Source organism: Dermacentor silvarum, chromosome 10 (genome assembly GCF_013339745.2).
Source record: "Dermacentor silvarum isolate Dsil-2018 chromosome 10, BIME_Dsil_1.4, whole genome shotgun sequence".
NCBI classification, from domain to species: Eukaryota; Metazoa; Arthropoda; class Arachnida; order Ixodida; family Ixodidae; genus Dermacentor; species Dermacentor silvarum.
In genome coordinates, this window is record NC_051163.1 from 8,074,941 (window position 1) to 8,099,802 (window position 24,862).

The 24,862-nt window shown below is 47.0% G+C and overlaps 1 protein-coding gene across 5 annotated transcripts in view; it reads right to left on the reverse strand.

Moving 5' to 3' along the window:
• LOC119466081 (lethal(3)malignant brain tumor-like protein 4) overlaps positions 1-24,862 on the reverse strand; it is a 45,919-nt gene that overhangs the window by 1,247 nt on the left and 19,810 nt on the right. For all 5 annotated transcript variants that reach the window (XR_005195006.2, XM_037726570.2, XM_037726568.2 and 2 more), the window contains exons 11-15: positions 19,733-20,144; positions 18,396-18,491; positions 17,518-17,688; positions 15,030-15,079; positions 14,208-14,407 (exon numbers count right to left, since the gene is read on the reverse strand). Coding sequence is in view for 4 of the 5 variants with exons in the window: in XM_037726570.2 (XP_037582498.1) it covers positions 14,208-14,407; positions 15,030-15,079; positions 17,518-17,688; positions 18,396-18,491; positions 19,733-20,144 (929 nt within the window). In the remaining variant the exon portion in view is untranslated. The remainder of the gene's footprint in view (positions 1-14,207; positions 14,408-15,029; positions 15,080-17,517; positions 17,689-18,395; positions 18,492-19,732; positions 20,145-24,862) is intronic.

Below are 24,862 nucleotides of genomic sequence, written 5' to 3' on the forward strand. Positions count from 1 at the left end.
AATTTCTTCAGTGATGACAACGTCACTTTCATGAACCATTTGAGCATGATGCAAAAGGTAACACTCATAGCAGACCTCGCCATCTCTGCTTTGTCAACAAAAGAAATCGGGTCAGGAAGTATAGACCTTTTTCACAGACTATTTTTCTTACTATAAACAAGATGGCGATTATGGCACGCCCAGCCATTTCTTGCCGCTAAACCTGCCATGTTGCATAATTGGTGGTCCGATTATTCGCACTAAAAAATATTCCTGGCAGTATAAACTGTTCAAAACGTTCATTTAATTAACACAACACCACTGGCTCGCTGAGCTTTTAGTGCACACCAATTAGGCATTGGTGGTCAGAATTAATTCTAAGCCCTTCATTACAAAGTCCCTCGAAACCCTTGTTTTGCCTTGGGATGTTAAATACTATCAAACTTGTTCCGTGAGACGTGGTCCTGTGAACAGGAGAAGTGTGTAGGAGAAGTGTGTTGCGAGCAAAAGAGTGGCGAAGAATCTTGCCCCCTGCATTTCCCGCTGCACACGATCCACAAAAGAGCACCGACGCGATGATACATAAATCCATGAATGATGGCAGGGGTGCAACAGCCCCACTTGGGTTGGATCTGCATTGCAACACCTGTTGGATGGTTTCCAGCTCGAGTGGTGGTCATTCAAGTGAGCAGCCCTCCAGCTGTCTCGAGACTGCTCCTTCGACTCTGGTCCATCATTGCAATCACTTATGACAGCACATGCTCACACCAACTCCATCAGTGGTGCAATGCGATTACCGTTTGTGGCAGCTGCTTTCCGATAGGGGTAGAATCCAAAAACACTCCTGTCCTTAATATTAAGCCCGTTTGTTACTTCGGGACGTTAAATCCAGTAATTCGAATTACACGAGTTCCTGCTTCTAACCGAAGTGCACTATGCATCCATCTGTGCACTGGCACAGTCCCGCTCCCACATGGCCACTGTGACTCCACAATGTTAGCATATGTACGTTGCAAATATTCATAATGCACAATAAATGAATCAAGACCACTATCCTACAAATTCATGCCTTAGGAGAATCTTCCTTAACTGAGAGCTGGATTGCCGCTAGAATGCGCTCTATCACATAAACACGGACAACTGAAACACAGGTTCAGAATAAAGACATTAGTGAAGCGCTAAGAACACTTCTAGGCAGCCGCACTACAACTTTGAATCCTTAATACAGACCTAAATGGGGTCAATATACATAAATGTGTTAAAGGTAATCTGCTAAATATGCTCCAAGTGTACATACTTGAGCAAGGTTGCTTCCTGGTTAATGAATTGACAGCTGTGGCATTGTCATATGGATCTAAGAGCTGGTCAGCTCGCAGAGTTTTGTGATGGTAAAAGAAGGATCACAAAAAGATGTACCTCGTGAATACTTGACTGTAGCTTCTGTCCAGTTCTTCAATCCTTTCTTTGCAAACCCAGAATAAAATGTTGAACCATGACTGAACTCTAACCAAGGTTCCGCTGCAGCAGAACAGTTTTGCAGTAAATTTGTTAATATGATGTTCAAATAAAAATAAATGATGGCCACGTAGTACTGCACATCTAGTTAACACTTGCTCGCATTCAGAAATATATACTATGTATATATATTTTTAGTATGCGCGAAGAAGCACGAAGTTTACAAATCCCTAACCCTGTACCAACAACAGATATCACAGTTCTGTAAACTGCGGCCGTTACATCCATAACAGACAAATTTGATACACTAATTTTACACATTATGTGATTTAAAAAAAAAATGTTTACAAGGGTATTTACGCGATTTTAAAAAAATGTTTACAAAGGTCCTACTCGCATAATAGTGGTGTATTTAAGAGCCATGTATAATAGGGGGGGGTTAAACCTCGATATAACCAAGTCGGTAATATCGACGAAGAGTCTGTTGCTGGGCCTGTTGGTACATACTTGTGGAAACGATTAAACCCAGCCTTCAGGACGCGAACACCAGAAGAGAAGTAGACGGACACACGCTGGGACTCGCAACAAGTTTAATGAAAACACACAGAAGTCCGCAGGGAAGCCAGAACGTGCATGCGTCGTACAAACCACATGACAATCAAAGAAAAACCACGTGACCATCAAAGCGTTCTGGCTTCCCTGCGGACTTCTGTGTGGACGTTTTCATTAAACTTGTTGCTAGTCCCAGTGTGTGTCTGTCTATTTCTCTTCTGGTGTTCGCATCCTGAAGGCTGGGTTTACGTGTTTCCACAAATATTGACAATTTGCATTATATTGAAATTCCACCTTTTGTTTAAATAAGTACAGTCACCGATGGACTTTTCTTACACAGAAGGGGCCTCAAAGCTTTCCTAATTATCCAGCAATCGTAAAAAGCAAACTTGAATGAGAAAAAAATATTTCAATGAGTATGAGAGGCAGCGACGAAAGATATGGTTTCATGCCGTGTCGACGATGTCTTCACATCAGCAGTACAGAGCGATGTCCTACTCACATAAAAAAAGAAAAGTCCTGCTCACAGAATAGCGGTGTATTTAAGATCATGTATAGTACAGTTTGTGGGGATTGAGGGAGGCGCCGGCGCCATTACACAGGCTTCACCTGTTCTGCTGTCCCTCGCCTTTCCCCATCCGCTCCCAACCGGTTCTAGCGGTGGCACTCCACTCGCGGTGGTTTGCGATGAGGGCGGGGCGCTGACGTCACGGTACGGCCGCGTTTTGGCTGCTAGCGGCGGAGCGTGGCTCTCTTATCTCCGGGATCAGCGCACGGTACGTACATGCTTTCCTCTCGTCCGCCGACACCTTTGTGACTAGGACTGGAGCTCGTGCACGGTGCCTTTGCCCGTGTGGGGAGCGTGTACTTTGTGCTGATCCTTTTCCCGACGCTAAGCCGACGAGCAGTGCCTAGCGCTCGCGCAAGGTCGTACCACGCCGAGCCGCACTTGCCGAAAGCCTAAGCCGAAGGATATTGCCCGAGCTCTCGCAAGTTGACCCATTGGTTATCGCCAGAGCAAGTAGCATAGCCGCCGGGACTTTTCCTAGCAGCGTGTCCCAGCTTGAGCCTGTGCTCTCGCAGCGACGTGCTATAGGCGCCTGTTTTCTGTATTTTCACCCCGGTGCGGGACTCCTTCGGTTCCCCGCCGCGCGGGCGTTTGTGCAGTGCTGGTGCCGACAGATTCAATAAACGGTTTCCGTCAACTCAGGGCTTTACTGTGTTTTGAGTGCGTCGCTCGGTAGCCCCTTGCGGCCTCTGAGCTCGTGCGCCAGCGGTGCTGGAGGCGACGGCTGACGCGGCCCTGTGGCTCGCTAAGCTTGAACCCGCAGTGGTTGGTCTCCTGTGAGACACCAAGAACCCACAAGTTAAACCTCAATATAACAAAGTTGGTCAAATCGACAACTTGCTTTGTTCTATCCTCCCGAGTCCCAAACATAACTATGTGGTATAATCGCCCTTCAAGGTGGTTCTTATTGTCTTGAAAAAGTATTTTCAAAATTTAAATACCACGGTTAGATGCCAAAAACTGTGTCTCCATGTACATCTCGTCATGTTTGGTATAGAAAAACTGCATTTCATTGTTAAAATGCAGAGATGAAGATGGAAGTACGTGTAGTACATTGCTATGTTGCTGGCGCTTCCGGTATTTTAAAGCAATCTCATTGATTTCGAAACACACTTCAAGGTTGCTTTCTGCCGTCTGGGATGACACAGAGTTCTAGATCAATTGAGTGTCAAATTCCTCGAAAGCGGATGACAAGAATATAAGTAAACCACTTCATTACAGTTACAGATGCACGATACTTTTTACCGAGAATGAATATTTTGCGTAATCATTCCCGAGTGAACATATAAAAAATGCAGAAGGCAATGCGCAATGTATTGTACAAGAGGTCTTAGGAGGATATAGAAATTTCGTTGTATTGAAATTTCAACTTCTATGTACATAAGTACAGTCGCTGATGGACTTTTCTTACATGAAAGGGGCCTCAAAGTTTTCCTATTTATACGGCCATCGGAAAAAAGCAAATTTGAACGAGAAAAAAAAAAACATTTTGTTGAATGCGAGAGTCAGCGACGAAAGATGTGGTTTCATACTGTGTCGACGATATCTTCACATCAGCGGTATGACGCGAAGCCAGCCACTCTTTTGCGTCCACTCTGCCCCCCTGGCTGATAGTGTGTTGCCAGCATTGAGATGACACTATCATGAAAAGTGCCGAAAGCAGTGGAGCAAATGCCTCGTCTGGCTCTCGCTTTAACACATCTTCACAACTCTAGATTATGCAACCTCCAGCACTAAACACGTGGGGAGACAATGCTCGATGCCACGCCATCTCAGCTCACCCAGTCTTTGCATTCACAGCAAATTACCTCTAAAACAGGGCGCGTGGGAAGACAGTGCACAATGCCACGCCATCTCAGGTCACCCAATCTTTGCACTCGCAGAATTGCCTCTAAAACAGGGCGAGCGGGCTGCATACCGCATTTGCGCGTAAATAATACGACCACAAACAAATAGAACGTGAGGGGGGAACTTTTGCGGTCACTCGGAAAAAGGGAGGAAAAAAAAAAAACACATATTACAATTATGCATATCACGAACCCGAATATAACGCAAGGCACATTCCGAAATTGAAAATTACAAAAGAAACTAGCATTATGATTGTGCTAATACGGTATGCACTCAGCCATTGATAGCCATGTGCATGCTAGAAAAGGAGACATGTGCCAACCTGCCCCTCACCCTTGCACGCACATGATCATGTTACTGCAAGCTTGCTCTTTTCCCTTGCTTGCGTGGGAAGACGGCACTTATCAAGCCACCATCCTTCTCGGTTCACCCTAGCACATTATAACTCGCACCTAAACGACACGGGGCACAATTGGGCTTTATGTGGAACATGTCGCTACTCCGCTTCAGCAGACGCTCTCGGTCGTGCCGTGAGTGATTTGAGAGATGCGTTCGCAAACAGCCGCATGTAATTCAAACATTTCACCATGTGCGTCCACGGAAGTTTCCATTATCTCAGTATTCGTCCGCGGCAGCAGTGAAATTTCGTTATGTTGAAAGCGTGTATAACCACACTTCATTGTATTGAGGTTCAAAATACACGGTGTTCTATGGACAAGTTCTAAAAAGTGAAATACAGCCTAATCCACTTATAACGATCCCAGATATAACAATCTATCGGTTATAACAATAATGTTTCACGGCATATACAATTTTTCGACTCTGCCTATTGAAACTGCGTCTAGATATAACGAGAACTTTCAAATGTTTATTGTACTGTTACAATGAACACTTTAAAATGGGTAGCTGTAAAAGGAGGGCACATGTGAAGTTCTCAAGCATGCAAGTGCGACTGAACTGGGCACAGAGCAGTGTGCATGGAGAGGCCTGGAGACTAAGGAGAGGCCCTGACGTCACTCCTTGTGAAGATGAGTGATACCATAAGTTGGTGCTACTCCGCCAGTAGTTTCTGCTTCCAGCCAACTAAAAGGCTTAGCTATCGTATGCAGAATTCACTATTGTCCCGCTGATAGTGAAATATATCACAAGCTCTCGAAAAAAAAAAAAAAAATGGCGGCAGATCCGCTCATAGTCTTGAAATGGCAGGGGATCGGAACCGGCCAGGCGTCGTTTTGAAGGAGCTACGCCGCCGCATTTCGTTCCTCAGATGATGTTTTTAACGAAAACTTGCAGTTTGAACAAAGATGAAGAAGGTATTTAAAATTCTATATTCTGACCAAAGTGGTGTCGAATCATAACTCCTCATGTCAGTTACAGTGTCGTTAATGTTTGCGCGTTTTGAAGGGCGAGCCCACTATAACAAACTACTGAAACAATGACCACTTTTCGTGGAATTATCGAGTTCACTATAAACGGGTTTGACAGTACTTTGTTCTATCGATAATTTCGTTATATTGTTATATTGAAGTTCATTATATTGAGGTTTAACTGCACATCAATATTGTCTGCTTTTGATGCACTGTTAGATGCAACCTACAGAATTGATATTTGTCATAGCTGAGTTACCGAGTTGTAAATTTAATAGTTCCGTTTTCTGAAAATTTTTGCATTTCAACAATTTTTATTAAAAAATCGAAAACACAAAACCTGTTACCAACAGTCATTAGATATTAACCTTTTTTTTTTTTTTTTGTAATGCAACAAACTTAAATCTTTCCCTACCATGGGGAAATAGGTGTTTTTTGCAGGTTATGCCAGATTTTTTTTTTCTGAAGGAACTACTGCACACAATATTTTATGTAATACATAAACAAAAAGCACGGGAGGTGCAGATGCCAAATTCAAGCGGGACTTCTTGGATCGATCATTGCGACACAGTTGCCAAGTATGTGATAGACTTTGGTTCGGTAATGCGTTAATGAAAGTGGGCAACATCAGGAATCCTCAGTCGAGAGCGAACGCCATCGGAGTGAACGAATGGGCATACTTACCCTAGCAAGCCAGAAATGTTGCTGGAAATTAATTTGCAAGAAAACAAGCAAAACACAAGAGAAACACAGGGGCATGGCGTGCTTAGCATTTCATCAGATTTCACGTTAGAGTGGAACTGCTTTAGATTTTGATTTCTACTTTTACTGCTTGGCAGGAAAAAATCAAACTGCTTAGAAAACAAAAATATAGTTCTCCTTCACGTCCGATGGCAGTGTGTCCATGAGGGGTGCGGCAGGTCTCGAAAGCGGCATTTCAAACCATCGATAGTTGGCTAACGATGCCCAATGGGCGCGGTACGGAAAGAGTTAATTAAATTTGGTGCAGCGGTTGCACCAAAAGGAAAAAAAACAAAACAATTTCCCTTTTCCCACAAATTTAGATAACAGCCCCCGAGCTAAACCTTCCTTTCAATTTAGGAGCGAAAAGTACGCACCCCTCTGTCTTGGAAAACATTTTCCTGCACTGCCGTCTAGTACGTGCACCATAAGGCAGTGCTCACAACATTTCAACAAGGTGTAATAAGCTCGCAAGGATGGATGTGCGATGCTTACATGTCCTCTGCTTTGGCCAGTTTAGTGTCTTTAGTCCACTCATATCGATGACAGCTGGTGAAACTGCGGCTTGCTGCCACAAACCAGCGTCATGTGCTACTACCGTAAACAGAAGCAGGCTGAGGCAAGCAATGGAAGCATCACCACGTGATCAATCATAGCAGCACCCAAGAGAGCGTGGTCAAAAGCATCTATCATCATCATCAGCCAATTATGTCCCCTGCAAAATGAAGGCCTCTCCCAGCAATCTCTAATTACCCCTGTCTTGCGCCAGCTGACACAATCTTATGCCTGCAAATTTCGATTATCACACCACCTAGTTTTCTGTCGTCCCCGACTGCACTTCTCTTAGCACCCACTCTGCAACTCTAATAGACCACCAGTTATCTGCTTTACGTTTTACATGGCTGCCCAACTTCATTTCTTCCTCTTAATGTCAATTAGAATACCAGCTACTCCCTATTAATCTTTAATCAGTGGTGCAACAGCCAAAATAGGATTTGGAGCAATTTGTGGAGCAGGAAAATGCAAATTTGTAGCAGGTTACGAAAAAAAAAATGTTTTGGAGCACTAAATTCCAAATTTGGAGCAGTTCACAAAGAACGCTTACTCATAAAACACCATAAAATTAATAAAAGCACCCCCAACTTTGCATTCGATTTCTGGGGAAAAAAAGTGCGTTCATTATGCGAGTGCATACAGTAATTCACAGTAGCAGCGTAGGTGAGGGCAGGGGTGCGATCGGAGATCGTTGTTTTGGAGAGCGTGGTCAGTTTCGCTATGCACGGTTGACCTAGGCCACGCCCAGCGAAATTGGAGCTTTCTCTCATGCAAACTGAATCAAAGTCAGTCCAAAGCCAACGACCACGCAACGAACCCAAGAAATGCTGAGCGACCCAATGCGATGCATATGCGATTTGATTGCTTGTTTAGTATTGTATTTTTTCAACGTCAAAGTTGACTGAAGACACATTTCTTTAACTTGCATAGCCTTTACGTCAGATCATGTAGCCGTTGATTACACGCACACTCACACTTTCACGGATGACTCAACACTTGCACAGTATTGCCTTGTGATGGCTGCGGTAGATGGTCAGAGGCTCTGCCGTTGCCGATACACGGGATTGGCTTTATGGGTACGATCATGCTTGCGCTTACGTTCATATACGGTGTACCCGCGGCCTACCCATGGTGACGGCCGGGAATGCACTGCGTGATGCGCGTAATGCAATGCAGATATATACAGTTCGTCTGGGTAGCGTGGCGTTGCAGTTCCCATTTTTCTTATCGGTACAACTGCGAATGTAAACTGTAGTGTTCTACCATACCTATATCGTGCACCGTTGTTCTACTGTGTGCGCAGATGCACAGATAATTCCATTGTGTGAGTTAGCTTTCCAGCAGTGCATTTTTGGCGCTCACGGACGAATCAGTGAGACATAGAAAGCTTTGCTTTAATAAACGAACATGGTAGCTATGACACATTTCTAATTAAATTATGGGGTTTTACGTGCCAAAACCACGATCTGATTATGAGGCAAGCTGTAGTGGGGGATTCCGGAAATTTTTTCTAGCTCCTTTAATCTCTTCTGGTGCATTTAGTTCGCAAAAGCATAGCCTTCAAAATCTGAGGGAGCTGTCGTTGGGGCGTGGAATGATGACAACGGTAATAAGCACATTGTGACGCACCAGGGCCGGGGCAAGCGAGCCCAAGACACGCGATGAGGAGCCACGGTTCTCGGAGGCCAAGCGCGGGATCAACAGTAGTTGACGGAGCGGATTAGAGGTGGCGCGAGTGCGGGGAAGACAGCGGCGAGAGTGAGTGTGTGCGGGGGACAGAGAGGTGAATGGGGGAACGTGAGTGGTGTGGTGCGTTGGGTTGGTGTGGATAATAAAAGATAAGTTCGGGACGAACGTGTGGCGTGTCGTCGATCGTGACAAGTGGGGGCTCGTCCGGGATCGACGTGAACATGGAGGCAGTGAATGTGCCCGAAGAATTAGTACAGCATATGCAGGGACAGACGAACGGATCGGCCATGGAACGTGAGCAAGTTGCGGCAGCTGTGCGACAAAGACTCATGGCGGCCGAGGCCTTACCTCCGAGAACCACGACCACGGCGGCGGCGGTTCAACCGGCGAGCGAATGCGCTCCGCGCTCCACGGGAGGTCAGCCTCCAAAGTATAAGGGATTCAACGACCCGCAGTCCCCCGAGGAATTTTTAGACCGGCTGGATACCTTTTGTTTGGTCAGCGATGTCGCCGCCGACAGAAGGCTTACCCACATTGTGCCCGCTGCGCTGGAAGGAAGCGCGAAGTTGTGGTGGCGATTCGTGAGCGCGTTTGCGTCGTGGGAGGAGTTCACTGCCGCATTTATCGCGGAGTTCTCCTCCATTGACGCGAAGCGCCGCTTGAAGCAAGAGCTGGAGCTGCGAACGCAACATCCGCAAGAAAATTTAAAAGAATTTATTTATACAATCGCGGCCTACTACGACCGGATTGGCGGCGAAGTTCCCGAGTCAGAAAAAGTTGACCGCGTGCTGCGGCAGATGCACCCGCAGCTCCAGGATTTGGTGGAAGGAAGGCAGTTCTCCAGTCTCGCGGAGTTGGCGAAGGCCGCTGACGGCCTCATGGAGCGTTTCTGGAGGCGCCTGCAGTACAAGCCACCACCACCACCGACTGACCAAGTCGCGAGGGACTTGGCCTTCCAGTCGACTATAAACGTGGCCGGCCTGTCGGGAACACAACCCGGAGGGTTGATCACAGCGGCTGCCGCGCCGTTCCAGTATCCGCCAGCGGCATCCCCCTGGCCGTTGCACCCCGCGGCGATACAGCCCTCCTACCACCGAGACCAATTGCGCGGGTTGGCTGCATTCACCACAAGGACGCCACATTTCTCAGCGCCGTCACAGCCGCAACGGTACCAACCGCTTGACCCCGGAGGATATACCTGCCATCGCTGTGGAGGCGTCGGCCACATAGCTCGCGAGTGCCCTACAGGTCGACGTGGCGTCCCGCCCCGCTGCTACCAATGCAACGGGATCGGGCATATCCGCTCGCAGTGTGCGGGAAACGGGAGACGGTAGGTGCTACACCGGCAAGCACCTACGAGACTGCGATGCAAGTAGTGGCCTTGGCCGGCAACAAGGAGCCTCTCCTGGAAGTGCGGATTGGGAGGACGACGTTCCAGGCCCTACTGGACACAGGCTCGAGTGTGAGCTTGCTTGGAGCACCGGCGGCAAGGGTAGCGGTCGAGGCAGGCGCCAAACCCAAGACACAGGAACGAGCACTCCGCCTGGCAACAGGTTGGTCTCAATCAACGACTTCCCTCAAGTGCAAAATACACTGGGCCACAAGCAGCCGCAGTCAACACTTCCTGTGTGTGCCAGACTTGTGTCGGGACATTGTGCTGGGCAGAGATTTTTTGACAGCAACAGGCATCTCTCTACATGTATCGCTGGGTGGATGGACTATTGGAACCGATCCACAGTGCATGGTGCCATTTGCTAAGCGCGAAAGGGACCCAGCAGCAGCACTGGCAATAGAAAATGCAGAGTCATACCACTTGCACAACCTCTTTGAGGAAGTGCTGGTGGTTCCGGACATAGAGAACATGCACCTGGCTACCACTAAGGAGTTACAGCCAAGCATGAGTGAAGTTCTGTATGACTTTAGCCATCTGTTTTCTACAATTCCAGGATGTACCACCCGCACCGCATTGACACAAGGGATAGTGCGCCCGTGAGATGCAAGCTACGTCCCGTGAACGTGAAGAAACAAAAGATCATTGAGGGCTGTGTGGATGACCTCCTTGAACAGGGCCTTATAAGACGGAGCACCAGCCCTTGGACTAGCGCCCCAGTGCTCGTTGCAAAGAAATCTGGAGGCTACCGGCTCGCTGTAGATTACCGGCCATTAAATGCACGCACCCGAGTACCTGCCTACCCAATGCCTCGAACAGACTGGCTGCTAGCGCAATTGGGCCGAGCAATGTGGTTTTCAAGCTTTGATCTCTCTCAAGGGTTTTTTCAAATTCCTGTTTGCGAAGCTGACATAGCCAAAACGGCCTTCATTTGCCATCAAGGTACTTTTGAGTTTACAAGGATGCCCTTCGGGGTGGCAGGCGGCCCAGCAACTTTTCAAACCCTGATGGACCGGGTGCTGCAGGGAATCAATCACCACTTCGCTATGGCGTTTTTAGACGACGTTCTTGTCTACTCGGAGACACTGGAAAACCATGTTGAGCATGTAAGGGAAGTGCTGCAACGCATTGAGGCTGCTGGCCTTACAATTAATCCAGATAAAATGCAGGTCTGCTGCCAATCCCTTAAGTTTTTAGGCCACATCATCTCCCCTGGGCAGTGCAGACCAGACGAGGAGAAGGTGCGTGCGGTGCTGGATTACCCAAGACCCAGCACAGTTAAGCAGTTGCAAGCCTTCCTGGGACTAGCCGGCTACTATAGAAGCTTCATCCCCCACTTCTCACTGACGGCACATCCACTGACCAACCTTTTGAAGAAGAACGAGCCATGGCAGTGGCAGGAGTGCCAAGAACAGGCTTTCACTGCACTCAAGCAGGCCTTAGCTCAGGATGCTGTTACAAGCCTCCCAGATCTAAATCAACCCTTTGTGGTAGAGACAGATGCAAGTGGCATTGGGATTGCAGCTGTGCTACTGCAGGCTGGCCCTGAGGGACTGCGGCCTGTATCCTTCATTAGCAGAGTCCTTACAGCAGCGGAGAGACATTATACTGTCCAGGAGTGGGAATGCCTGGCAGTAGTCTGGGCAGTGGACAAGTTCAGGGCATATCTTGAATTTACAGAATTTGAGATACACTGTGATCACTCCTCTCTGGCATGGATGTTTAATACTGACCAAGCTTCACCCAGGGTCAAGCGTTGGGTTCTTCGGCTGCAGGGCTTCAACTGCCGAATCAAGCACAGACGAGGGCTGGCAAACATACCCGCTGATGCCTTGAGTAGAGCCCCTCTCCAGTGTGAAGACAGCCCAAATGACAACCTGCATGAGACTCTGTTCCCCATTGCTGCCCCAGAACCTGAAGGCAAAATTACATTTGATGAAGTAGCTGTTGCCTCGGAGAATGACTCTTCGCTATTGAGTGACACACTACAGCTTGTACAAGAACAGGCTCGTGATGACCGCCTCTTAAAGCTGAAGGCAGTGGTCCAAGGGACTCGGCTTCCAAGCTCAGACCCTGATCATCGCCTTTTTCGCAATCTGGCAGAAACAACAGAACTGCAGCCAAACGGACTACTGGTTCAGCAAAGAGGCAACAAGAAGGTAGCGTGGCTACCTAATCACTTGCGTCAGCTGGCGTTGAAGATGGCCCATGACCATCCCACTGCGGGCCATGCTGGATTTTTCAAAACTCTGAGGCGTGTTGCAGCACGATTCGTCTGGCTGGGCATGCGGGCTGACATATCAAAGTATGTACAATGCTGTACTGTCTGTCAGCGCACAAAAGCTCGGCGCAAGAAACCAGAGGGCCTCATGAGCAGTCAGTGGGCAACATCACCCATGGAAGAACTCAGTGTCGACATTATCGGGCCCTTGCCATCTACACCTCGGGGCCACAAATACTTGCTGGTAGTTATTGATAAATTTACCAAGTTCCCAGAGCTTTTCCCTCTACGAGCAGCAACAAGTGCAAAAATACTGGAGTGCATGGTGCAAGTCTTCTGCCGCCATGGCACACCTGTGGCCATCACCAGCGACAATGGCAAGCCCTTTGTTAGCACACTATGGCGCAACCTCTTGAAACACTGGGGCATCAAAGATCGCCACACGGTGCCTTACCGGCCGGCCGGCCAAATGGTAGAGCGTCACAATGGCACAATTAAGCAATGTCTACGGGCATACTGCTCCAACCACAAAGACTGGGACCGGCATATACCCGAGATCAGCCTTGCCATGCGTACTGCCGAGAGCGTTGTCACCGGATATACTCCAGCATTGTTGTGTTACGGCCGCGAGTTGCGCACCCCATGGGAACCTGCAAGTGATAAGGAGGACACGGAGCCTCCGAAAGCAGCACACCATGCACTTGCTACAGAACTTCAGCGGTGCCTTGGAGAGGCCCTCCAATATGCTCGGACACATCAGGCAGTTGCTTGGAAGGTGCAAAAATCCTGTTACGACCGTCATCGGCAGCCAACGACCATCAAAGAGGGTGACCTTGTGCTCCTGGATTCTCACACCTTGAGTGATGCGGCCAAGGGCGTTTCGGCAAAATTGGCACCGCGACGAAGTGGACCTTATTGTGTACTCAAACGATTAGGCGACAATGACTTTGTTTTGAGCGATCCTACTACAGGACGTTATCGGACTACTGCCCACGCGGATCAGTTGATGCTCTACCATGAGCCATTGCTTCTCCCTACCAGCACGGCTTCACAATTCGAGGGGGGGGAGAGTTGTGACGCACCAGGGCCGGGGCAAGCGAGCCCAAGACACGCGATGAGGAGCCACGGTTCTCGGAGGCCAAGCGCGGGATCAACAGTAGTTGACGGAGCGGATTAGAGGTGGCGCGAGTGCGGGGAAGACAGCGGCGAGAGTGAGTGTGTGTGGGGGACAGAGAGGTGAATGGGGGAACGTGAGTGGTGTGGTGCGTTGGGTTGGTGTGGATAATAAAGGATAAGTTCGGGACGAACGTGTGGCGTGTCGTCGATCGTGACAACATTGCAGCACCTGTTGCTTCACTGGGAAAGTGACCACCAGCCACGGCGGCACACAGTTTGAATGATCTGTGGCGGACTGAATTTGCTTCCAAATTAACTAGCTTTTTAATACATGGAATTTTGTGGAACTTGGCCAGACTGTACCAGTTAACTTGAATTATCTAAATTGACAAATTAATGAGGTGTGAATTGATGAGCCTTCATTGTATTTGTATTTGTAATGGAAAAGAAAGTAGGTTTACTTTGTTATATCCAATAATTCGTTACATGCAGGTTCATTATACCAATGTTCCACTGTATGAGGTTACTGTGATGTACAAAGGAAGGCAGAGATATCACTTCTGTGCTTTCTCCTCTGATGTCCTTTATGCTCATGAAGCTTTTGACAGACTCTTTTGAGAGACCATCTGCACAGACACATCGACACTTGCAAGTTACCAATAGTTGTGCATTGAATTTCACTCCTCTTATTTGAATGTAGGCCTCTTTTACTTCAATGGCACTAACCTGTTCTTTGAAAATGGCGGCCAGACCTTGGCAACCTGGCAGGGAGCTGACAAAGTGTGCCACTTGGCTCAGGGACCAGTCCGACACCAGTGATCCCGGCACCAGATCCAACTGCGGCCAGTGCTGCTCAAGACCCAGAGGGCGCTCTTCTGATGACCGTGTCACTCCAAAGACCGATTGATGCACAGTCTGTGGCAGCTCTGCAAACGGGTCAGACAAATGATTTCACAAAGACACAATCGCACTCAAAAAGAAAAAACTGCCTTCACAGACAAGTGTCACGTGTACAGCACATAGGTGACACCGCATTGAAAATTTATTTTCACAAAATTTCATGCATCTTCAAAATTATGAAAAGGGTACAGCTGCAGAACGGATTCAAAATTTTCAATACTCCAGTGAGTTTCGTCAAGTTACACAATGTGGACTCTATGTCAGGACACTATACAGGAACGTAAGATATGACAACTTTAACAATTTCACGACAAAAGAAAAAACATTATTCTTTTTTCTCAGTGCTTGTGTGGTGTGTGCGTGCATACAATTAAGAAATGTGTACTAGCCTCCTTTATGGTCTTATTACGAGGCTGAGTGTGCAAGGTGGGCGAAAGGGCTCAAATCACCACAACAAGGTGAGAAACAGCTCTGAATGGCTGCCAGTACAGTTATTAGATGTCCTGGCGCTCTTACTGTGAGATACGAGACCTCCACTAACTTCAGTGCCTGTCTTTTTCACTATATTTGCATGCTGTGGTTAATTGAGTCAATGCATAAAAATATTGCACGAATCTGCAGAGTACCCCACTTCCTACAGTTTCTCACCTTGATTCTTGAGCCGTCCTGTGTTGGGAACAACATCAGGTGTCCGTATCCTACGAAGTGGAAAAGTTTGACAACATAGTTTAGCATCCTCAAGATAATGAAGAGAGTGGTGAGCTACTATCTCACAAGATGTATTCTAGAACATTCCTCCACTCCACCTCGACTCAAGGAAGTTGATGGCACAGTCATGAGGAGTGGTGCTGTGCTCAACTCGGTCAAGAGGAGGAAGAGATTCGAGTCAAGGACTGCTTGAGAGAATACCAGGGTTAATATACTATGTCGGTGAAGAACTGCGCAAGTTTTCCCTCAAGTGGGCAATACAACTGAGAACTGTTTTTTTTTTTTTTTTTCAGGCTTTAGTGTGCAACTGCAGGCGAAACCACTTGTTGGCTCATAAACTGTGAAACATAGGGCACACTCGAGGCAAGGCAAGCAGGGAGTGAGCTTTACTGCAAGATTCAAGCATGTGGCCAGCAGTACTTTCTCCACTACTTGCCCATGAATACCTATGCTACCAACACAAAAACCATGTTCATCTTTGGATGTGTCCATATTGTGAGGGACAGGAGTTGTGGTTTTTACATACACTAGCTCAATTACCGAGGCAAAAAGTCAAACTTTTTGGCCTTGGGGGAACCCCACCAGCTATCCCAGCTTTCCTACTTCGGCTACCCGATCCAGAACCAAAGTAGCACTGCCACCGCATCTGCACGTGGCCTTCATTATTTACGGTTCCGCGTGTTATCTTTAACCTTGAACGTCATCACTATTGATGAGGAACTCACAATAATACATAGACAAACATTTTCTTTTTTTCTTCACGCAGCAACCATCAGTTACTGTTCTAGGCAACACACTTCATAAAAAGCATCTTCAGCAAACTAAGTGCTAGGCACACAAAACTTTTATTTCATTTTTTGTAGGGGTGTGCGAATACTCGAATATTTAATTTCTAATCGAATAGTCAACGTTCAAAGAATACTATTCATGAATAGAATATCTACTATGTACTATTCGGTTTTTTAATGTTTGGTATATTCACTGAAAGATCTAGCCGTGGTCGGAACCTTGACCTGCGATCTCTACGAGTACAAGGTTCATCCAGGTCGACGAGACTGATCAAAATGATTAATGCGATGCAGACAGAGCGAACAACAAAAGCAACGCGTATGGAAAGCACAAAAGCATGCTTGGAGATAGAGCCAGTTAGCCACCGAAACGCACACAGAATGTATCGGATACACGTGTTCAGTGTTCACGCATGCAGATTCGCGCAGTTCGGAGCTTTCTGCCCTCAAGCAAGCTTAAGCACACAGACAAAATTGGCATGCGTGCTCGTAGTATAGTTGCTGGCTGGCTGCCCGCGTGGACCTGAATGCCGCTTCAACAGCTGTCAGTCCTGTACGCGTGATCTCGCAGCTGATGACTGATGAGCCACCAGTAAACATGTATTAGCTACAAGTTTTCTGCAATGCTTGCGGCCTGTTAACCCATCGGGCGGCGGTGAATTTTCGTTATGGCCACACCATTGGCTACACTGTCTAGTCCATGCCTAACCGGAGCTGCGTGATCGGGTGTCGGTGACTAAAGTTACAGTTTCATACAGTATAAACGCAGATCTATATGCAGCGGTCACACGACACTCAAAGCCGACAAACCGCCTCTCCCAATGAAAGCAAGTGTGCGAGATAACCATAGTTCATGGCTGCCATCTTTGCGATCCGAGCAAAAGTTTGTATTAGTTGCATAAGTTTTGTATTAGACCAATAGGAATTTCTATAGGTAGTGACCAATGATACAGTACTCGCAAGCTGTTCTTGTCAAAAGCTGCATCAGTGAGTGTCTACAAGGTCAATGCCATCACACGCAAAAACAGCTCGTATCTCCTACAGTGAATGTTGTCCAAACACATATATGCCTAGTTTTTGCAGCCCAGTCTTGATCCCTCAACGAAACAGAGAGTGATTGTTGAGAAGAGGTGCTATTTTCTGCAACCCTTTCGGGAGCATGGCTCAGCACCTTGGGTAAGGGGAGGGAGACATAAAAAGCAAAAAAAGAGGGAAGGTTGTCACGGTCACAGAATACGTGGGTGACAGCGGCAGGCAGGAGAACATGTACACTCGTGAGCAAAAGTGCACGAACCACAATGTCGCCAAAAAAAAAAAAAAAAAAACGCAGTTTCTTCGTAATTAACATGCATAGACTGAAAATTGATGAGTGTACTGGAAAGTTTGCAATGCCAAGTTTGCACTGCAGTCCTCAATTTCAAGCTACATTCACAGGCAGAGAAGAAAGTCAGCTTTATCACACAATCCCTGGTCCATATAGTTTTTCATGGGTGCACAGGTTGGACACCAGCCCTGAGTCCTCCAGGAACCTAATGAAGCACTCCCTGGTGTCCAACAATAGCACTGCCAGTTACCAGCAGACAGTGCGCGGATGGCAATATCAACCACAGATCTGAGCTCTGTACGCCTGTGGAACTTACTTGCGCGGCCGTCCTCTTCCTCGTGGTTGAACTGGTGCTGCTGAAGGGCTGTCCTGGCTGCTGTCGTCACCCACATGTGCTGTAGCAAGGGGACAACCAGATGCATTGTGGTGCACCGTGTACTTCTCCTTGAGGTGTCCGCTACCATTGCAACCAGGAGTTGGGCACCGCCTATGCATTGAGCACCAAGACACAAATTCAATTAAATGTCCCATGTTGGAACTACTGAAGGTGTGACACAAGGACAGCAAATGGATGTCATGGGGGGTAGTTGCTGTTTGACTGTTGAAAAAAAGAGCATGAACCTATGTTGGCAACACTACCACATAACAAAGTCATTGATGGCTCTGGTGAGATTGCCGATTTGTAAGAAATACGAAAATAACAGGGGATGGCACATCAGACTTGTCTTCTGATACTCCATTTGAAATGTTTATTTCTGCTTATTGCCCTTGAGAAAGAGAAGGGCAGCAGTATGAATGATGGATCGAGTGTGGTTGGATGATGCTCAAGTTGAGATGGAAAAAAAGTGGCGCTGGGTAGAGTCCATCGGACAGATAACCAGTGGTATACTATAACATCAAGAGAATGGGGCCCAAAGAATTGGGAACAGTTAAGGGTGTAGCAGGAAATTAGATTGAATGAAACTAGAAAAATTACAGGTATAGGATGAGTTTGGTTGATGCAGAACAAGAGCGCTTGTCTGCTACAGATCATAGATCAAGCACCAATAAAACAATTCTTCAGTGCCAAACAGAAGGGACAGGATGCAGAAGGGAAAGTCGGACAGGCCGACTTTGACTGAACAGAGAGAGTGAGGAAAAGGATAAATAAAAGGCAGGGAGGTTAAGGGGACTGAAAGCACCATACAGGCTTACCTTAGGCCATCTTTGGTCTCTTGAGGTACACTAGATGGTATGTTGAGTCGATCAGGCAACTCCCGGTTAGCAGCCGAGAATGGGCATCCATAAGTACTGCAAAAAGTGCATACCATAGCAAACCTAGCTATAATTCTGTTCTACAGGCAATGGGTTTATGAAGACTTAGAAGCTGTTCATACTGTTGCAGATATCACTTATGTTAAGTATTTATGTCCTGTTATGCTGTGTCAGGTGTTTGGGTCATGAAGTGGCTGCATAAGATTAAGTCACAATGTAAAATTCCATTATGTTAAAGGGACACTAAAGAGAAGCACTAAATCAGTTTAGACTGATAAAATAGTCTTTCATAACTCCATTTTAATTATTTCATGATAAAAGGTTGATTATTGTTAAAGAAAATTAAAAACTTGCATACTTTAATTTCGCACCAATTCACTGGTGCGACAATATGAATTGCAAAGGATTTTCCTGTGTTTGGCCGTTGTGGTGCAGCAAAAGGTTTTTGTAAAGGTCAGTCTTTGGCTCCTTTAGACTACAGTGCTGTCTATCTTTACCGGTAAAAAATTTAGCTATGCATCAGGAGAAGCCGTCAATATCCAAAACATCACGGCAAGCTGGTGTGGGAACTTGAAGGTGGCACTAGTATTTCGTTCTTGCATCTTTTCTGGCTTGCCTTGTGTCCTGTGGTGGCAACAGTTTTTGGTAGTGCAGAAAGGTAATTTACTAATATAGATCAACTTATTCCCCTCTTTAGTCCTCCTTCTAACTAATACTTCAGTCTATGATGGCTTCACCTTTTGCATTCAGGTATTAGAGAAATATGGTAACACACAATACCCTAGTAAACACGCGGTTCTGACATCACAATATTATATTGTGCCAGCAGGTCAGATCTTGCCAGCTTGTAAGTTTAAAAATGCAAGTGCTACAGCAAGTAGCACTTCCTGAATCACATTATCTTTCTGGACTCAGATGAAGAAAAAAAGTTAGGATTCTACTAATTATATGCTTGGAAGAGGAATCTTGTACATATGGCAACAATTTATCAACCTGTTGCCACTGTACTTTAGCTGATATCAGTGCACAAATGAGTCGGCTCTTTGATCGCCAACATTTTGACCACTCATCAATCATCTTCACTTAGTAAACAGTGACAACCATTCGGAAATGGTGTTTGTTCCAGACAGCAATCAGTGAACTACAGCAATGCAACACCAGATGTGATCATGGCATGATGACTCAAACGCATGACTGAAATGCAGTTCAGGCTATTGAAACCTAAAATACCACCTAGAATCTCGAAGATTAGATGTTTGTTAGAACATGTGTCTTGCCTGTGATGGCTGGAAAATCCTTTCACATGTCCGAAGCCATGGCAGCCAGGTGTGGGACACCCTGGGCTGAAGGGCAGGGCTCCCGGAGGAAGCGGAGCTAGGGCGCCTGGTGGCTCAAGTGGGTGACCTGTGCGGGTACACCAGCCTGCTGGGTGCATGTCGGGGCTGTCGGCATCCAGGAAGAAATCCCGCTCGGGTGGCCAGCCATCTAGATGGACCAGCAATCCTCGCGGTCGCAGTGCAGCCACACTCGCGACTCGCACGAACCGCCTGTCGCGCGGGTCCACCACTTCAAACCGGTGTCCCACTTGGAATCCCTGGGGCCCAGCCCGTGGCCGCAGGGCTCGTGCAGGGACACCCTGAGCCCGGTGATCCGAGAGGTAGCGCTCCCATGAAAACGGGCCCTTCCAGCCTAAACATGTAAGAACAGTAGGAGCCAAAAAAAGGTTCACTAACTGCATCTTTCTGTAGGCTAGATAAGCAATGCACTTTTTAGAAAGTTTCAAAACAAGAGGCACAGTCAGGGTGATGTTCTGTTGTAAGAACACTCCCCAAAATTTTGGTTATCCTTATGAGAAAATTCTCCTAAAAAAAAAAAATAATAAGTTTACAGGCAGGCTGCAAGCACCTGAAATAAAGAGTCTGGCCGTGCTACTGCAAGAAACCCTGTCTATTCAAAAGATCTTTCCCTCTGTTGTTGGTTTTGAGACTACCGTAGTTAACCAATTCTAACATGCCCCTGAAACTAATGCGTATCTAATTTTTGCAAGTTTAAAGTAACAAAATAAAAGTGCACTTGAATGTAACATGCCCGCGATTTATAAAAGAAAATACAGCATGCCCCCCACATTCACAATCAGAAAAACAAAAACACGAGACGAGCAGATAGCGAGCTTGGCACAGCAGCAGAAACGCTGGCCGCAGTATACGTTGACACATTTGGTGCCAAGTTGCGCGAAATCTCGCATAGGGATATCTCCGAAAGCGATAGACCCAGAATACTGCTCCAGCTTATACCCGAGATAAAATGAACCCAAAGCAACTTTCACAAAAACGTGCTCTGTCGCCATCTTGTGATGGCAATGACGCTGCGTCTGACAGCTCTGAGGGTAGGCTGTCAACAATGCCGTTAACGTGGTTTTGGTTTCCTTTTTTAATGTTTTGTGCAACCAATTTTTGGACCCAAAGGGTGTGCGTTAGATTTGGGTAAATACGGTACCTTCCACACAGACTTCGAAACGGTGCAGTACTAATAGCAAAGGCGCCTGAAGCAATAAAATTCTGCCCCCGCTACTTCTCTCTCCCTGCCCAGCCACACCAAAATGCCTGTTAAAACAACGGTCTGCTGTGGCAGCACCACCTTTCTGGACAAACTGTACAGTTATCAGCAATGTCAGAGGGAACAATGAAGTCGTTTCTAAGGAATGATTACTTGTGATTCGTGGTTTCAAATCTGACACCCTAATACATGGACCTTTCTCGTTAATTAAACATTAAGTCTCATTGAACATTTTTATGTGAGGCATGTGTGTTTAGCCACTACAGTTTCTTGAAAACAATTTGACTGTTCCCCTTTCATACTGCCCGAGGGGGTAGACATTTTTTTCTAGAGCTTGGACAACCCTCAGTTTCGCTGCTCTACTTCAGCATGCAATGATATGAACTGCCCAAACAAGCACTGTAAGCAGGTTGTCATTGCCCTCATTGCACCCTGGAATCTGTGATCAACGTAAAGAAAAGTGACACCTTCTAAGTGACTTGCCAAATATTGTAAGTACAGCTAAACCTCTATATAAAGAAGTCGGTAAAATCAGCACTTTACTTCACTATATTGAAATTCAACCTTTTATACAAATAACTACAGTCGCCAACCGATTTTCCTAACATGGAAGGGGCTGTAAGATTTTCCAAATCAATGGGCAATCGGAAAAAGACAAATTTATAGGGATGGGCGAATATTCGGTATTGTCGATTATTCAATCAAATTATTCTCTATTTGTTATTCGCTTCGAATCGAATTCAGGTATTCTATATTTTCGAATTATTCGGCGCTCCCGAATAGGCAGCCAGAAGCCACGAATGGCCAGTACAAAAACGCATCTCAAAGGCTATGCTTTACGTCATAGCTGCCATACATCAATCGTAAATCTCAAAGGCTATACGTTTTTGCATTAATGAGCTGGAAATGTGTGACGCAAAAGAGCAGAAACGGCGCTAGCGTCCAACCCAAACGAGGCGGCGGAGTTCACATCGCCATAGTCATCAGCGGAAATCGTACGTAATTGACAGCAACGGAGGAACGCTTCGTGCATATTTGTGCCATTATTGCGTTTACCGCCGTGCATAACAACGCGTCGGCTGCCATGATCGTGTCGATAGCAGCCGTGGTTTCTTCCGCAGCGGTTGCGGCAAAAAGTAGTTTCGTTTTGGCTCAAGGCGCATGTCGGCCGCGTGCCTAAAAAAGCTGCGTAGCCGCCATCCATGATCACATAGATAGCGACCGGGATTTCGTCTACAGTTATTCCAGCGAACGGTAGTTTCGTTCTGACTCGGTGCGTGAGTCGGCCGCGTGCCTTAAAGGGCAGCTGAATCACTCAAAGTGAGCTTTGAACGAATTATTATAGTTTTTCAATCCCTGAATACGAAAATGATAGTTTAAGAGGCCAGAAGTCACCGCAAGTTGCTTTAATTTAGCAAAAACAAGCCGCAGCGTCTGTGGGAGACGCCGCGGGTTGTTTAATGGGCTCTGATGGCGAACACGATTGTGATGTCATCTTAGGTATCCGCGAGGAGCGTGATTCGAATAGAGTGCTCACGTGACCCCTGTATTGATGTCATCCTCGTGCCCGGTCTTTCGCCGCTACACTCGGCGTGTGAAGGGGGCAGAGCTTCAACGAAAATTTAAAGCGTGATTGCGGCGCTGCTACGCGCATAACAGAGAAAATAACTGCAGGAGTTGAGTTATACTGTGTCAGTCTTCCAAATCCCCGTAAATCTGCAAATTTTAAAACCTCTTCAGCTTCCCTTTAAGCATCGCGACAATAGCGGCCGCGGTTTCCTCTGCAGTGGTTGCGACAAACAGTTGCTTCGGTTTGACTCGGTGCAAAGCTGTCGAGGACGAAGAGCACTGGCTACATCACGATGGACGTGCAATCTGTTGGCGATCAGCTTAGTGGCGAAAAAATAATCGGGATGTGCGCGCGGTAGTGCAAAGCGTGTCGCAAATGATGCCATGCGCGCCGCGGCCATGCTGCGAAGGAAGTCGCGAGGCCTCGATCGCCGCCGCGAGAGCCAACCAATCACGAGATGACGAGAATTGCAGCTTCCACACTGCTTTTGTGCAAAATAGCAAAAGGATTTGCTCATCCATTCCACTAATAAAAGCGTGTTAATGTAGTAAGCATTTGCTTATTGTTTTCTGGATACCCTGATAATTCGGCATTCGGTTAATTCGCAAAATTTTTCTTCCGTCTCGTGAAATTCAAATTAATTAGGCTTTACTGTAATATGTGATATATACTATTTGAACTATTGGATTCGAAATTATTCTACCAAATCACTATTCGCTTCGAACCTCAAAGTCACTATTCGCCCATCCCTACAAATTTAAATTAGAAAAATAATTTAATCAAGTCGGCGACCAAAAATACAGCTTCATGCCGTCTGGACGATATCTTCACATCGGCGGTACAAAGCGAAGCCTACGACGCTCTCGCGTCCTCTCCACCACCGCAGCTGATAGTGTTGCCTGGAGTGAGACGAAGCTACCATGTAGAGCGCACGTAGAGGAGAGTGAACCCTTCAACAGCCTATCGCTTCAAAGCATCTCCGAAACATGAGATTACACGACCCCCCGCACTAAACGCGCGTGACGACAGCGCACATTAAGCCATGGCCATCTCAGCTCGCGTAACGTTCGCACCCGCTGCAGATTACCTCAAAGATAGGGTGCGTGGACTGCGTATGTGCTCAACCACGCCAATAGCCATGCACAGGCACAATCAGGCTAGAGAAAGAGATGAGCGCTCACCTGCCCCTTACTACCCCCCTCCCCCACTCCCTTGCTTTCACATGAAGATGGTGCGCATAAAGCCACCATCTTTCTCGGCCCACCCTCACATGCTTTCCCTCGCACCTACAGCACATGGTGCACGATAGGGTTTTATTACATTCGGACATTATACGGAACATGATGGCAAAAGGGCCTAGCTGCTACGCTTCGATGGCCGCTCTCTGTCATGTGGCACGCGATTTGAGAGGTGCATTCGGAAGCTGCCACACGTAACTGCACCTGCATCCGCGGCTGATTTCATTTGTCTCCTTGACATTCCGTTGCGGCGGCAGTGAAATTTCATTTTATTGAAATTGTGTGAAAACACACTTCGTTATATTGACGTTAAGAATACAGGGTCTTCTATGGGCAAGAAGTTATAGAATGTTATATACTTTGTTATATATTGAGGATTTCATTATACAGTGTAGACCGCTTATAACGTAAGTCGCCGGAGTCACGAATATCCGCACTATAAGCGGTACCGCACTATAACCAAAGCAACAATTTTCAAGGTCCGCACACATGCAAAACGTGCACCGAGCCGCCACGCGTATGCGACAGTCGATAAATGTGGCTAGAACGTTTGCATTCAATTTACAGTCGAATCTCGTTAATTCGAACCAAATCGCGCGGCGGCGCCTCCGACCGACATTACTCCGGCACCGCCATAGAAGTAAAAGCTTAGGAGAGACCCATCAATGTCGCGCGCGAACAAAACAAAACAAAAAAAAAATGAGGCGGAAATTTCACTTTCTCTCAAATGGCAAGGTCGCCGATTCTGCGTTGTGCCGGAACATGCGTGTATGTGCCGACGTCTCAGCCACGCTACCGTAGCCACGCGTAGAAAATGGCATTGAACTCTTCTTTCTCCTTTATGCTTCCTCTACTTTCTAGTCACGTGTTGACCTTCCACGCTGCGGCTACGGCGCAGAGGGAAGCAGCGGCGCTGTCCCAGGCCGGCCAACGAACTGCCCCACGCCGGCAAACGACCGCTTCCCGATAACGGCAGAAAACGAAACTTCGAAGACTTGGCGCCGAGCCGGCTGGAGCAGCGGCGCCTGCATGGCTGCGGGTGC